Below are 14,050 nucleotides of genomic sequence, written 5' to 3' on the forward strand. Positions count from 1 at the left end.
ATGGTGTCATCTCAGTTGCTGAAGGAACCTATAAAAAAATGAAAACAAACAGCAAGGAAGCTATGCCTAACACAGCGGACAGAATACAACAACAAAATCTGGTTGCAATACCCTATCTGCACAGCATATCGCATGACAAATCATGCGATATGCTGATTTGTCATGCAATAGGCAAACGAATAGGCAAAAAAGTAAATATCGAAGTAGTTTTTACAGCTTCGGAAAAGTTATTGAAGCTTTGTAGGATCACTCAAACTTGTGGTGTGCAGCAACGCGCATGTAGCATAAAACACCAGACTTTATTTGTACCCTGCAGCACAGGTGTGGTGTACGAGATCCCACTAAGCTGTGGGAAATGTTACATTAGACAAACGGGTAGATGCCTCAATGAATGGCTCTGAGAACACAATTATACCTATGAAAAACTTGCAAAAAAGAAACATCTGCGAAGGAAACGTTGCTTTGCACTGCAGCAGGTGCTCAAGTTGTATGCCCTGGCTTCTACAGGGCTTAAAGCCAGGGGGTGTGTCAGAGACCCCCCCCCCCCCCCCGTAATATTTAAGAGGGGTCTGAGATCCCCAAAAGCTTGAATTCAAGCATGAGGACTGTAAGAATACAAACCAAGTAATCATTGTTTTGTTCTTGTCAGTGGTGTAATTGGAAGATTTCTTCTCTATCGTTTCAACAGTTTCACATTGAGTATTAATAAAAACCAGAGATGGAGAAAAATAATGATTTCTCCCCTTTGTATAAAAAGATTTGCAAAACAGGCAACCAGCCACTTTCTCTCTTTATTTCCCTTTCCACCAATGCTCAAATCAGTACAGACCCCCTCCGATTGAGCCAGACTTTAAGCACTGGGCTTCACAAAACAAAGATTATTGGTAGAAGCAACAAGCAGATTACAAGAGAGATTCTGGAGGCAAGAGTCATCAAACAGAAAAAGGGCTTGTGCGTCAGTGCACCTTCAATAATGCTCAGTGAAAAAGAACTTGAGATCCTGTAAGTAGCGTAGGTTTACTCAAAACACTTAGTATTGTTATATCTTTTCTTGTATGGCAGTTTCCGGTTCTATATCGTGGTTTTTAAGGCTAACGACACGACTTAATCCTGCTCATTCATACTTTACATTTTGACAACAGAAGCCCATATACAGCTCAACCTGGCTTTTTCATTTGTCTTCATCGAATGTTTAGCGGTGAGGCATGTGCTTGCTCATGGTGTATACTACTTCACTTGTGTTTTGGATTTTTGTGATTTCTTGTTTATTGTTATTTATTTTTTTTGTCAGTGCTTTGTTAGGAGAGAAAACTGGTATATGTGTATATAACGTTTTGACTTCGGCTGAGTCACATGTTATGAAAATGTGCATAAATTCCTCCGTTTTCCAATAAACCTCAGTTGACAGTCAGTGCTGTGTTCATCTCCCTACCTCTGACCACATATATCTCAATCTCAAAGACCTCATTCCAATAGTAACATGCACAAGTATTGATACAGTCATAAATTTATTACAATGAACAAGACTTTGCTGTCAACCATGATGAACTTGACTTTCTGCAACATCTAATGTCAAAGTGAAAGTGATCGCTCCTTCTGCTTATATGCTTTACTTATTATTAAGGAGATTATTAAGTTGGTTTAGACCTCAAGGCAGAATATTAGTTTAAATAGTTTAGTCACACAAACAAAAAAACACGGAAAAGAAATTATAACCGAGCTTTTTCTTGGTTGAAGCGCCGTATAGAGGAAGAAAGTAAATATATTTACACAGGTGGAAGCAGGCTCAAGCATTTTAGAACAGCTCAGGGAGCAGTAATAAAGTAACTTCGGAGCAGCTTTGAAGCAATAAAACGAGAGTTTTGGAGCAATCACATTATGTCTTGGAGCAAGATTCTAGACTCGCTTTTAATAATAGAATTCTAGCTTCCTCACTTAACTCTGACTGTCGAATATTTCGAAAAAAAAAAAAAATCACCTCCAGTGTCGAACTATTTCAAACGCTATGCGTTTAGCGCAATACCCGTACTGCAAAAACGCCGCGGGACGGCATACAGCCGCAGCACCTGTACGGCAAAACCAGTCAAAGGGTTAAATAGCAGCAAATGGAATGCTGCCTTCTACACTTCATAATTGAAGATCGTTTAACTAAGAGATTTATACTGTTTTGTAAGATTCAAAGGTGGACTTCACCACCTTGATGCACTCAAGTATTGCCACTAGTTCGAAGTTCACATCAATGAACAGTACATTTCTGCTTTCTATCTTGTGCATATTCTTTTTGATCCTGCGCCTGTGCCGATAAATTTCTGGGTACTGGCCAGTAACGCCTTCAGGGAAGATAGGTGGCACTTTAAGTATAGCCTTTTTCCCCTTCAAATTCATTACTTTATGGCCCTCTGTGGCTGCTCAAATTATTGCTTGAGCTATCTTAGTTTTAGCACACTGGCGATAGGCCCTGTATGACTTTCCAACACTTTTGAAAACACATTTAGTGACTGGCACCTAAGTGGCATCACCTCCATAAGAGTTCCAAGTGTGCTTTTGTCTGTCGTAGGCATGACAGGCTAGATGGTGAAGCACCTGCTTGTATTCACAGCAGAATCGCTACAAACAAACCGTGTAGTTCGTTGCAGCTGGACAAGTTTCCAATGGCTCGTAGTCATCATCGGCCAGACTATACCAACTGCAGGGTGAAGGCCTCTCCCATACTCCTCTACCTGTGCTAGCTGCATCCACTTTACTCCTGCAAACTTTTTAACTTCATCCGCTCACCTAACTTTCTGCTGTCCCCTGCGACGATTTGCTTCCCTTGGAATCGTTTATTACCCTAAGCGAACATCGGTTGTCCTCTCTACGCATTACACGCCCTGCCCATGCCCATTTCATCTTCTTGATTTCCACTAGAATGTAATTAACTCAAGTTATTTCTCTAACTCACTCTATGTGCTTCCTATTTTTTAACGTTACACCTACCATTTTTCATTCCATAGTCATCTGCGTTGTCCTCAACTTAAATAGAACCCTTTTCGTTAGCCTCCATGTTTCAGCTCCATAGATGAGTAAGTGTAAGATGCAACTGCTGTATACCTTCCTCTTGAGCAATACCGCTAAGATACTAGTCATAATCTCAGAATACTTACCAAATGCACTCCATCCCAATCTTATTCTTCTAGTTATTTCCCTTTCATGATCTAGATCTGCGGTTACTACCTGTCCTAAGTAAACATATTCGTCTACAACTTCCAGTGCTTCGCTACCTCGTAGTAGTCTGGTGCGCCTGCTTCACTCGCTGATCTCATTTCCCTCACCACAGGCGATTCAAAAGGCCGGAAGTAGGTGCTATATCAAGAGCACAGAACATTTTCCGTAACGAATTCCTCAAATTTGCTTATAAGCAAACATTATGCTGCATACTTTTTTAGTATATTAAAATTTTATACATATTAGGCTCGGGTGAGATGCATTACACCTCTGCTACCGGTGTGCTGCCATCGTTTTGACTACACCAACCACATACCCTGTATACAGAACTCATAACAGACCATTGCCCAGCTGCGCTTCTCATAGTCGCTTAACTTAATTTTCTCGGATTGCGGTTCTTGCTGTCAATACCAGTAATGGCCCACTCTGCGGCAAAACCGTGCTCCACTAAATTTAATGTCAGAACATTGATGCAGTCGAATTGGAGCAATTTTGGAGCAAGGAAAGCAGGCTGGAGCAGAATGAAGCAAATGGAGCAGCACTTCCACCCCTGCATTTAGGATGAATGCAAAGAAAGGAATACTGCAATCAAATTCTAAATTCTAAGTTCATTCTAAGTTCAAAAGGCAAGCCACCATGTCAGTGTTATCACTCAGTATCCTAATTTCTAAGTTCAATATCACAGGAAAGACAATTGTGCCAAGCTCAAGCTTAACACTGTTCAACATGATCCAGTTACATATATATATATTCCTGCCGAACATAATCACAGTTCCCATATTGTAAGGAATCTTTATCAACCATGCTTTTATTTATGTGTTTATTGATACCTCAGAGGTCCTAATGCAAGACTTTACAATGATAAATGGCGATAGGCTGGTGGTATACATGGCTATGATTAGACAGGTTCTTCGATGGCAGTACTGAAGCTTACAGGATCACTGATGACGGATGATTCCAGTTGTGAACAGTGCTTGCGAAAAATGACTCATGAAATGTAGTTGTGTGGGCATGTGGTGAAACGCCACTTTTATGATGACCTGTGTGAGGTGTTCTATACACAGGTTAGCCGAGACGACTGCCATGAGGTCTTGTATGAAAAGCTTGTGATAAAGGCAGGGGCATGAAGTACAGTGACTAGAACAGAGACTGTAACAGAGATTTCATGGCAGAGATGCTGAAGGAGTATTCGAGGGAATGAAACTGGTGGCATGGTTTTTAACAGGCTCATAAGGTTCAGTAAAGTTACGGTAGTGTAGATCAACTATATGATTGGTATATTAAAGTTGTGATCACACAAGGGTTTTGTAATCTAGTAATTTTACACAAGAAGGTGCCAGCCATGGGTAGGTTACGATAGAGGTATCCAACAGTTCTATTAGAGTGATTAGTTACATGGCTTACAAGGCAAGACAATGTTAAGCCATTAGTGAGGTGAACACCAAGGTACTTAAACGAATTCTTTGAAAAAGTAGTACTAGTGTTAATTTTGTAAGTAGGATGTGTTGTTTTGGCAGTGGTGAGAAGAAATCAACAGTTTAAAGCTTCTCAGGGACGGAGGCCACATAGCACATCACTATTGTATGCGAATTAGATATTGATATAAGGCAGAAGCGTCGGACGAGTTGGTTACAGAGCAGCGAAGTACACAGTCATCAACTAAAATGTGGATGGTAGAAGTTACTGAAGGGAGATCGTTAAGAGTAAGGGACAGTGCTTTGTGGAACACATAGCTGAAAGAAAACTTTGAGAAAGAGGACTGGGTATTAGCAGTAACAAACCGCGCGCGGTCGGTCAGAAAGCCTTGGATCAAACTAGTGGATAGAGGTTTGTTCAATTCAGGCAGCTTCAGCAGAATGCGGGCAATGTGAAAAATGCGTGCAGACAGGCGACGCAACTTGGGAAAAGCGGTAAAAGAAAATCGAGTACCGAACCTGCTGGATATTTTTTTCGAAGTTAATATTGGGATATATTGAGGGCGAAATGCACCATTTCGGCTCCATATTAGTGCCTATACCCTGTGCGATTCAGGGAACGTAGGAACGGGTGAATGCTAAATATTTTTTACACACTCTTGCACACTACGCGAACGCGCACACCTCGTGAATAACGCGAAATAGAAGTGTCCTTTCGCTAAGGCAGTTTTGGGAAAACTGCTAGCAGCTTCGAAAAGACCCGTTTTATCTGGAGTGTCCGGCACTGCAAAAGAAAGAGCACATAAACACCCTTCCAGAATCAGCCAAGCGATCACATACGGTGATTACATAAACACCGCAACCTTCAAAACGAAAGCCAAGACCACCTACACATTGAGAATATTCTTCTTCCATGGCAGCACAAACCAAATCACGATCCCCATACACAGGCCTTTTACATACGCTCTTGGTTTCTACTATGCCACACTGTGCATCATTCATGCTTCAAAAATAAATCCAAGACGCCCTGTTCGTAAGGCAACACGCAAATATGATTTGTTGCAGAATGAACGGAGAGATCAACGGGGTCCGCAGGTAGGAGCACTCTTTCAACTTCTGTGGATGCACGAAGCCTCTAATGCGTCTATCGCCTCTGTCGTTACTAACGTAATCCATGAAGAAACTGCAAGATGAGCACTGAGGCACGAAATGTGCACGGCGCAAAAATCGCGATTCACACGACCACACATTCCAAACGTCGTTTACAAACACACGACATGTGATCTGCCTTGGGCTTTCCTGCAAAAACACCAATCCGAAAGTAATAAACAAAGCCAAGCCAATCCATGGGTTGCAATAACGATTTGCTTATTTTCACCCGGTTGCATCAAGCTTCTAGCTTATTCCAACCGGGTCGCAGCAACGCCGGCCCTTTGCTAGTTGCCTACTAACTCGTTGCCCAGCCTGGCCAAGCCAAACCAATCTGTTTGCTTCTTTTTCTTTTTTGTCTATTTTCGACTGTAGTACCATACGCGTGGTTACCGCGTGCACCCGCGATGTCGGGGAGAAAAGGTAATACGAAGCCTTTTAAAAAACCTTTAACTATAAAGACGAAAGGTAATCGAATCCGCAAAGGGCAAAGTAGTAGTACCAACCCAAGTCAACGGAAGTTTCGTGATGAAGCGAAGAGCAAGGCGTTCGGGTTTGGATCCGTGGTTTCTAAAGGTCTGTATGGCGGCCTCGTTGGCGTTCTATATTGGGTGTCATTTGTAGAAGTGATGTCATTCATTCTGTGCTGCATGCAGCCTGGCTAACTGTTTACCTGACTACGGGCCGTTGTGATATACAGCTGTCCACCTTGAAATGTGGTCTGTCAATTTGTCGTGCGACGGTAGCTTGACATTCGCATTGCGTTCACAGTACTGTCGTGAATGCGTATGAATTGCATGAATGAATGACAGCCTTTTCCGATCGTTATTGGCTGAGTTCATTGTCGCTTCAGGACGTGACATTTCGTAACCAAACGATCATTCCTCGTACGCGGCGGCCAAAAATTGGCGGTGACGTGCCACCTTCAAACCGTGTCAAAATGTTCGCACGTCCATTGGGTTGATGTAAGCGCCTGTGGCAGTTGATTTTGGATGAAAGCGAATGCCGTGTTTTAGTGCACTGAGTACTGCACACAATTGTACGCAACGATTTTATGTAACGAGATGCGGCATTATTTCTCACTGTTTGTATGAAATGAAATCATCTGTCACAACGCTTGTAATCGGCAGACTTAAAATCCAGATCGCTAGAGACTGGACGGATTTGGCGATGGATGGGCGCCGCCATTTTTCGGCGCCTTCGAGGACTGTGCTTCTTTAGGCACTGCCTGCATTGGTACTACATAGGTGCGGTGTGTAGGGAAGTTTAGAAGGGCCCCTACGCTGAACTTTGGGTGGTGTAATATGCAGAGCCTAAGTCACGCCTTGCGTTTGGGACAAATGTTATTTTGCCAAATTTAGCCAAAATGACGTGCGCCCTAAAGCCGCTGTTTAAGTTAACATGGCAGCTGCCGTAGAAGCAGAAGCTACCTCACTGCATTTCACATTCGTACAAATGATATGTGTAGGAAGCTTTTGCTTGGTGCCAAGATGTCCACATTTCAAAATTCTTAGCTTAACTAGGGTGCACTGTTTGATCATCGTAGAGATTAATCAAGTGTGCAAGGTTCAAACTAGGGAGCCTATACGTGGGCCATAGGCTTCTTACTATGACAGGTTCCTGGCTCTAAAGGGATGTCACAGTGTACTTGGTGCACAAATATACCATGGCACCAGACTTCACCAGCGTCGTCCTATATGTGAAATTGGCCTTTGACCTCACCTGGTGTGAAATAAAAACGCCTTGTGTCATGGCACTCTTTGCCCAGCGCTGCCCTTTGCTCTTGCCATTACAATTCATCGTCCTCAGCTTATGATAAAAAATAAAGGAAATAGCTTCTAGAATCTTTCCTCATCTTAACATATCATGTAAAAATTAATTATTGCACCTTTCAACATATGCTTCATACATGAAAACTGAAGCAAAGCACAACTCGCATATGTTCACCACCATGTAGGCTTATCTAGTGCTGTCATACTTTTTTAAATGCATATAATTCAGTCCTTACTTCAGAAATCCCAATAAATATATGCCATTATGTTTATGTGTTACTATGAAGCATCCTGTGTTATGTGTTACTATGAGTCTTCCTAGCAGCCATCTGCTAGGAAGACTCCTGTTAGTATCGTCAATTAAGCGGCTACTCATGTAGCCTCAAGTAGAATTACGGAAGGGGAAGTGGGCAGAAGTCTAAAGTGTTGTCCCTCGAACCTAAAAGGCCCACAGTGGTGGTGCAGTGAGTGACTAAGGTGCTCGTGAAGGATGTGAGATCGAATCTTGGCCGCAGTGGCCGCATTTCGATGAAGGCAAAAAGCAAGGCAAGGTGCTCGTGTGCTGTGCAATGTCAGTGCACATTAGAGAACCCCAGGTGGTTGAAGTTCCAGAGCCCTGCAATATGGCGTCATAGCCTGAATCGCTTTGGGATGTTAAACCCAAAAAACGAAACCAATCCAAACTAAATAGTTAGTTCAAGTAAGCAAACGTCATATTGCACTGAAATTACGCATCTGAGCCAGGCACACCAGCAAAACAAGCAACAAAGCATTTTTTGCCTTGTGGCCATGCCATCCTAAAAAGCTGGACTAACTGGCCGTGCTTAGTGGTGCCTTCAGATTTTTTTCCCACTGCATTGCACAGAACTGGGCTTTGCAAACGTGTCTATAAAAGAACTTGGGCTCTTTTTTCCCAGTATTTAGTGCCCAGTGATGATTTTACAATAATGTTTGATGTAACTACTCTGCAACTATACCATAGCTGTTTTCACTCGATTTTAAGCACCCCCTTTTCTCACAAATGTGATGGCCAAAAAGAGGGGAAGTGCTTAGATTCGAAAAATTTAAATGAAATCTTGTATTTTAGGGTTCTATTTCTTCTTGTGACCTTCGCAATTTGTTGCGTTTTGCTTAGAACGGAGGTCATCCTAGATTTGAGCAGAGCTACTCGGACAGACTTTTGAAGCTAGCAATGTCCGCTGCTGTGATGTCTGGGCAGAAGGACTCGTTCGACATGGCCTTAGGAGTTGTCCACCTCCTCATGGGGCAAATAAAGAATTTCCCTATTTTTGGTTTATCAGGTTTGCAGGTATGCTGTTTTCCTTTTCAGGCTTTTGTAATAGTGGTTTAGGTGTCCGCTTTGTTAGCAAACACTATAGTCCCATGACTGACTGAGTGGGAATCATTTTGGTAATTGCTTATGTGATGTCATAGATCTCATCGGTCATACCATGTGTACATCAGGGTGTGGCTATATATCTTGTTTGCAGTGAACTAATTGTTAGTAATTATTTCCAGGTGAAGGAATGCTGACAATGGAGAAGTTACAGGAACACAATGGCCAAATGAATGAAGTGGAAGAAGATGCAGTGGATCAACTCAGTGTTGCTGGAACCGAAACAAACCTCACTGCTGGCACAGACTGGACATTTGCGTCTGTTATGACCATGAATAAGCAAGTTTATTTTGTATTCATTCTTTGCTCTCCCAAGTTCTCACATGGACATAATTTACAAACTGTTTTTTGTGCTCACTTTACTGCTGAGTCTTGAGTGTTTGCTTTGAGGGTGTCTTGAGCCCGTGTGCTGGGTATCGGATGAAGTGAGGTCAGTCAGCTATTTGTGGGAGCTTTGGTCCAGTATTGATAAAAACAGCTCTGTTGTTGTCATTCTCCACTCCTATGTTAGCTTGCAGGAAACACGTACAAGAAAAATCAATGCATTCCTAACAAGCTGTTTTGCCTTTGTGTTTCTTCTATGCTATGTGCCCTTTAATGACTCCATAAAGCTGTCATTTTTCATGGCGATACTGATAACGAAAAAAATTAGCAGCTATCTAGCCTTGGTAATCATGGAATTTTGTGTGAAAGCTGCTCTTAGAGTTCAGTTCTGTCGATGTTTTGATCAAAAGTCAAATGACAGGTCACATGGTCAAAGTTGAGGGGGGTGGTCAGATGGTGGCAATCGTGGTCACCGTGGCCACCCATCCACCCATGGCCTTGAATGTTACGCATTGATCAGACTAAGCGTTGTCTTAGCTCGGCAGAGGGTGCAAAATGGCATCGGCCAAATCCATCTTGTGAGCCTAGCAGCGCTTTCTCTATGAAATATTTTTGCACCCACTGCAGTCCTGCATTTATGTGAGCAGTTCTGTGGAGGTTGATGATAATGCAGCTGCAGGGAGAGTGACGGAGAAGTGTCATCCTCTTTATCTTTTGCATATGCTGGTAGCCAGCGCCTTTCTTCTTGAGTCATCTGCCTTGAAAGGACTCTAATGGTGTCCCAAGTTTTCTGCACGCTGTTTCGGTGTCACACATTGAGGGCTGGCTGCCACTTGTGCAGTGTTGCATGTTCAGCTAAGATGAGCGCGTCACAAATGCTGCATGCCTGCCACCATGGACCCAGCCACGGTGACAATGTGGTTATGATGGGGGTGAAAAACAAGTGCCCGTATACTGTCGACCAAGAGGAGTTGGGGCTGATTGATAGGTTTGTGGCAGTTTTTGTGACGTGATCTGAGTGCATTTCGGCCCCTGGAAACATATATGCCCCTGAAAGGATATCTATAAGGCAACGTCCTAGCTGGCTGAGATCGCATTGAGAATTATGAATGGAATATTTTGTGCATTGCTCTAAGTGCTGCTGCATTAAAACTGCAAGCATAACACCATGTGTTGTAGTGTTTAACAAGCTTGCAAAACTGCAATCGGATTAGATATCAGAAGCACACGTGATATCAGTGTCGCTTGCGAGTAAGGACGGCCTCAGATATTTTCTAGATTTCCAGAGGCCATGATCGACAGATGGTGCAGGAAGCGATGTTGTGACTATGTGAGTAATTCTTCGTTATGGCCTTAAGATACCTAAAGTCTCAAGAGGCCACCCTCCTATAGTAGGGAACACTAATGGCGGAATTTAGGGATTTGTACAGTTACGCTGCAATCTTAAGAGAGCTGCATTGCTAACAAAGGTGGAACGTGCGCTTAGAAAACATTGTTGCTGAGTAACTTGCACATTCTACTAAGGAATATAGGAACATGCTACTCGTGTTGTGTTAGATGTCACTGCCTGTGCATCGCCAAAGGCACCATTGGGTAAAGAGATGCCTACCTCTCCTCACTGTGGGTTTGACAACTAACCATGATCCTTTTCTTAGGGCTGTGATGGGAGTCTGCTGCACTACTGTCTAGCTTGTTTCGCTTCGCTCCTGTGTTTTAGTGCCACATAGAAATGTACTATTGTTGATTCGTGTAAAGACCTAACTTAAGCTGCTCTGTACCAATGCCCTGCAGATACCGATTTCCATTATGGAAGAAAAAAAGAACAAAAAAAAAGTTTAACATGGCTAAACTTAGTATGACATGCAAGAGCATTATGTAGTTTGGCATAGTTTATTTTGGTTTTCTTCGGGAAACACAAAGGCAAGTAAATTTAAGGTCAGAGATTGAGGTCCAAGTTCGAGGCTTCCTACATACCTTCTGGTTTTCCAATCTACCCCTTGATATAGTGCTTTCGCTGAAAAAATTCATTCACTGTTTCGTTTAAGCCTGAAGGAAACAGGGTTTCTCTTAATTGCACAAGCTTCTCGTAGAGTAAGACATGCTGCCGTGCACACTACATTTTTTCACGGACACAGTCATTCTGATGAGACAGCCGATACAGCTGTACATGAAAGAGCATTCTCAAATGCCGTGGTAAGTGAATCGTTCATTGTAGCAAATACCGGCACAGACACTCCAGCTGCCTTTGGCATCTGCGAGCGGCTCCTTTTTTTGAAAGTGTGTGGTTGGTCTATATTTAGGTCTTTAAGGCTATGTCAGCGGGGTCCTGTATACAGAATGTGTCTGCAGCCATTGTGTTGTTCCCATAAGAGTTAGGATCAAACGTATGGTTGCAATCAATAGAGGATGATGTGAGGATGCTGCAGAAAAGAAAGAAATTATGTCAATAGGGTGATTAGTTAATTAGAGCCAGAATTTCGCGTTGGCGAGATTTGTACGCGAGATGTGTCAGCGAGATTCTGCGAGTGACAGGCACTGTGCCTTTCCTTTCCTGCAAACCAAGTATAGAATGTCGGTGAACTCCGATGCGTTCAACAGAAGGCTGCTTGTGTTTGAAAAGGGGCACGCGATGTACCATGTGCAGCAGCAATGCGCAGGCTTTCACATTTCTCCACTGCAGAGCCCTCGGAATGTTTTTTCAGACATCCCTTGAATACTTTAACATAAGAAAAAAAAGAAATTGATCAAACTGCCCATCCACATTGCCTCAGTGGTTAGAGCACTCGATTACTGATGCAGGCGACCCGGATCTGATCCCAGCCAAAAGTGATAGTCAATGGAGTTTAGTAGTCTCGACCTGGCGCCAGGGTGTTAGGTGATGTGCATATGATACAGAAGTCAAGAAAGCTGTTATGACAGCTTCAGTGCATGAATGCAGATACCTTCTAAGGTGGCACCGATGCCTTGGCTCATTTTTAAAAAAACAAATGTCCTGACAACTTGGAAGCTGCCTTAAAAGTAATATGTGCCTGGGGCATACTAATGTGTATCAGTATGCCTTAGGAGTAAACAGCGTTCATGGCATCTCTTGTTTTCTACCTTTTTGAATTCCCTTTGTGATTAGGTTCTTGCTTTCTTGATCTGACGCTTCTCTGCATATTTAAAAATTTCAGACTTTTGAAGAAGTGGGATCCAACGTCTCCACTGCACAAAGAAATGCTGGCGATGTACAACGCAACCACTGAAGTCATCAAGGCCAGTGGTGGTCAGCAGACTGATACTGAATACTTTGCCGTACTGATGACAACTCTGGAGGCTGTCGACACTGATATTTCCAGGACATCAGCTGCTGCCCTGCTTGCAATCTTTGCCAACCGGTACGAGAACAGACTTCCCAGATTTTATTTTTGAGAGCAAGGTTAATGCTTATTTTGCGTGTGGCTGAAACGTTTCATCTTTAAAATAGGGTGCCGGCTGCCATTCTCAGAAAGAAGTTCTCTTGGATCACAACGCTGTGCATCAACTTCATGCAAATGTATCAGCATCCCTTGGATATCATGCTTCTCCGTAGTGTATGTACTTTGGTGCTTATTTCGTTTATTTAATTTGTTATTGTTTACTTTTGTTTTTATTTATAGTTAAATTTATGAAATGCAAAGAATGTCACATCCAAACTCATCTGCTCTTTATTTTATTTTATTTTTTTTTTTTACCATGAACGGGCAATAGGTGGTGGGGAGCCGCAAATGTATTTTATATTCCGCTGCCCAATGAAAGCAGGGATGGGATGGTCAACACAGTGGCAGCATTGCAAGTTGTCTCATGATCCGCATTCTATGACTCTGCCATAATGTTAGTGTACATGTACATCTCTCTTAGCATAGTAGGTCTGAGAGTTAATCTTTAGAGTTATATCCTTGATGGTGGACTTGCGTATTTGGTCTCCATTTTATGCAGAATCCTAGTATTTTAACCAGTACTTCAGTACCGCATGCATATGAAGGGGAGAGTTTTTTTTTTTTTTGCATGCTAGCTGTCATAGCATGTTTCGTGATTGATGCATTCATGTGTTTTGCGGCAAGCACGTCACACATCAGTCATGCCTGAATGTTTCTATCTCTGTATTCTCTAGTTTTAGCTTTCAGAAATGTTTATATCTATGCATTTGTTTGACACAATTTGTGAATGTCCTTTCTGTATGGCACGCAGCTTATATGCTTGATGGCGTCCTGCCTGAAGAGCTTGGAACTAGCTGCCTGGAGCGAGTCCTCTACTCTTCAGGTCTTCAGCTGCCTGTTCCCCTACATTGTCCACACCAGACCGAAGGTGAGAGCTTATGTTTTATCTGCCTTTATAAAACGCCTGTTGTACTGCACCTGCACTTCATATTTAGGGGACATTAGCGTGGCCAAACAAATAATGTACACACATTATGATTCAAAAGAAACTGTGTGAACAGGTCATTGATGTCGTGTCCTGTGTGAAATGAAAGGTTCTTTGTGTTTTCTCCAGCATGATGGACTGGGGTCCAGCTTTTGCAGCGCTTGTTTAGTAATGTTGAAGTGCCGAGAGGTATATGGTTCATGATGTAGCTACTCCTCAACTATGCTGTTGCAAACTACAGTCGATCCTAGATGTATTGTACTTAGAGGGGACAGTGAAATAGTTATCTAGATTAACAGTATATCCATAGTTTGATGTAAAACACATGGCAACAGAGTAGCTTAATCGTAACCAAGAAGCGCAAATGCGACTGGCCCACACTAGCATTAGGCCCACACTAGCCTAGC

General features: G+C 42.7%; 1 protein-coding gene across 1 annotated transcript in view; it reads left to right on the forward strand.

The window, feature by feature from the left end:
* The first annotated feature begins 6,128 nt into the window (after nt 1–6,128).
* The window catches only part of LOC146189691 (RRP12-like protein), a 31,751-nt gene continuing 23,829 nt past the window's right edge, over nt 6,129–14,050 (forward strand). Inside the window, exons 1-5 of the mRNA XM_084604460.1 lie at nt 6,129–6,344; nt 9,059–9,215; nt 12,434–12,637; nt 12,727–12,832; nt 13,470–13,586. Of these exons, the coding sequence (XP_084460586.1) occupies nt 6,176–6,344; nt 9,059–9,215; nt 12,434–12,637; nt 12,727–12,832; nt 13,470–13,586 (753 nt within the window). The 5' untranslated portion in view covers nt 6,129–6,175. The remainder of the gene's footprint in view (nt 6,345–9,058; nt 9,216–12,433; nt 12,638–12,726; nt 12,833–13,469; nt 13,587–14,050) is intronic.

The sequence above is a fragment of the Amblyomma maculatum genome, chromosome 5, assembly GCF_055883805.1.
Source record: "Amblyomma maculatum isolate TAMU_Amacu chromosome 5, ASM5588380v1, whole genome shotgun sequence".
Classification (NCBI taxonomy): Eukaryota; Metazoa; Arthropoda; class Arachnida; order Ixodida; family Ixodidae; genus Amblyomma; species Amblyomma maculatum.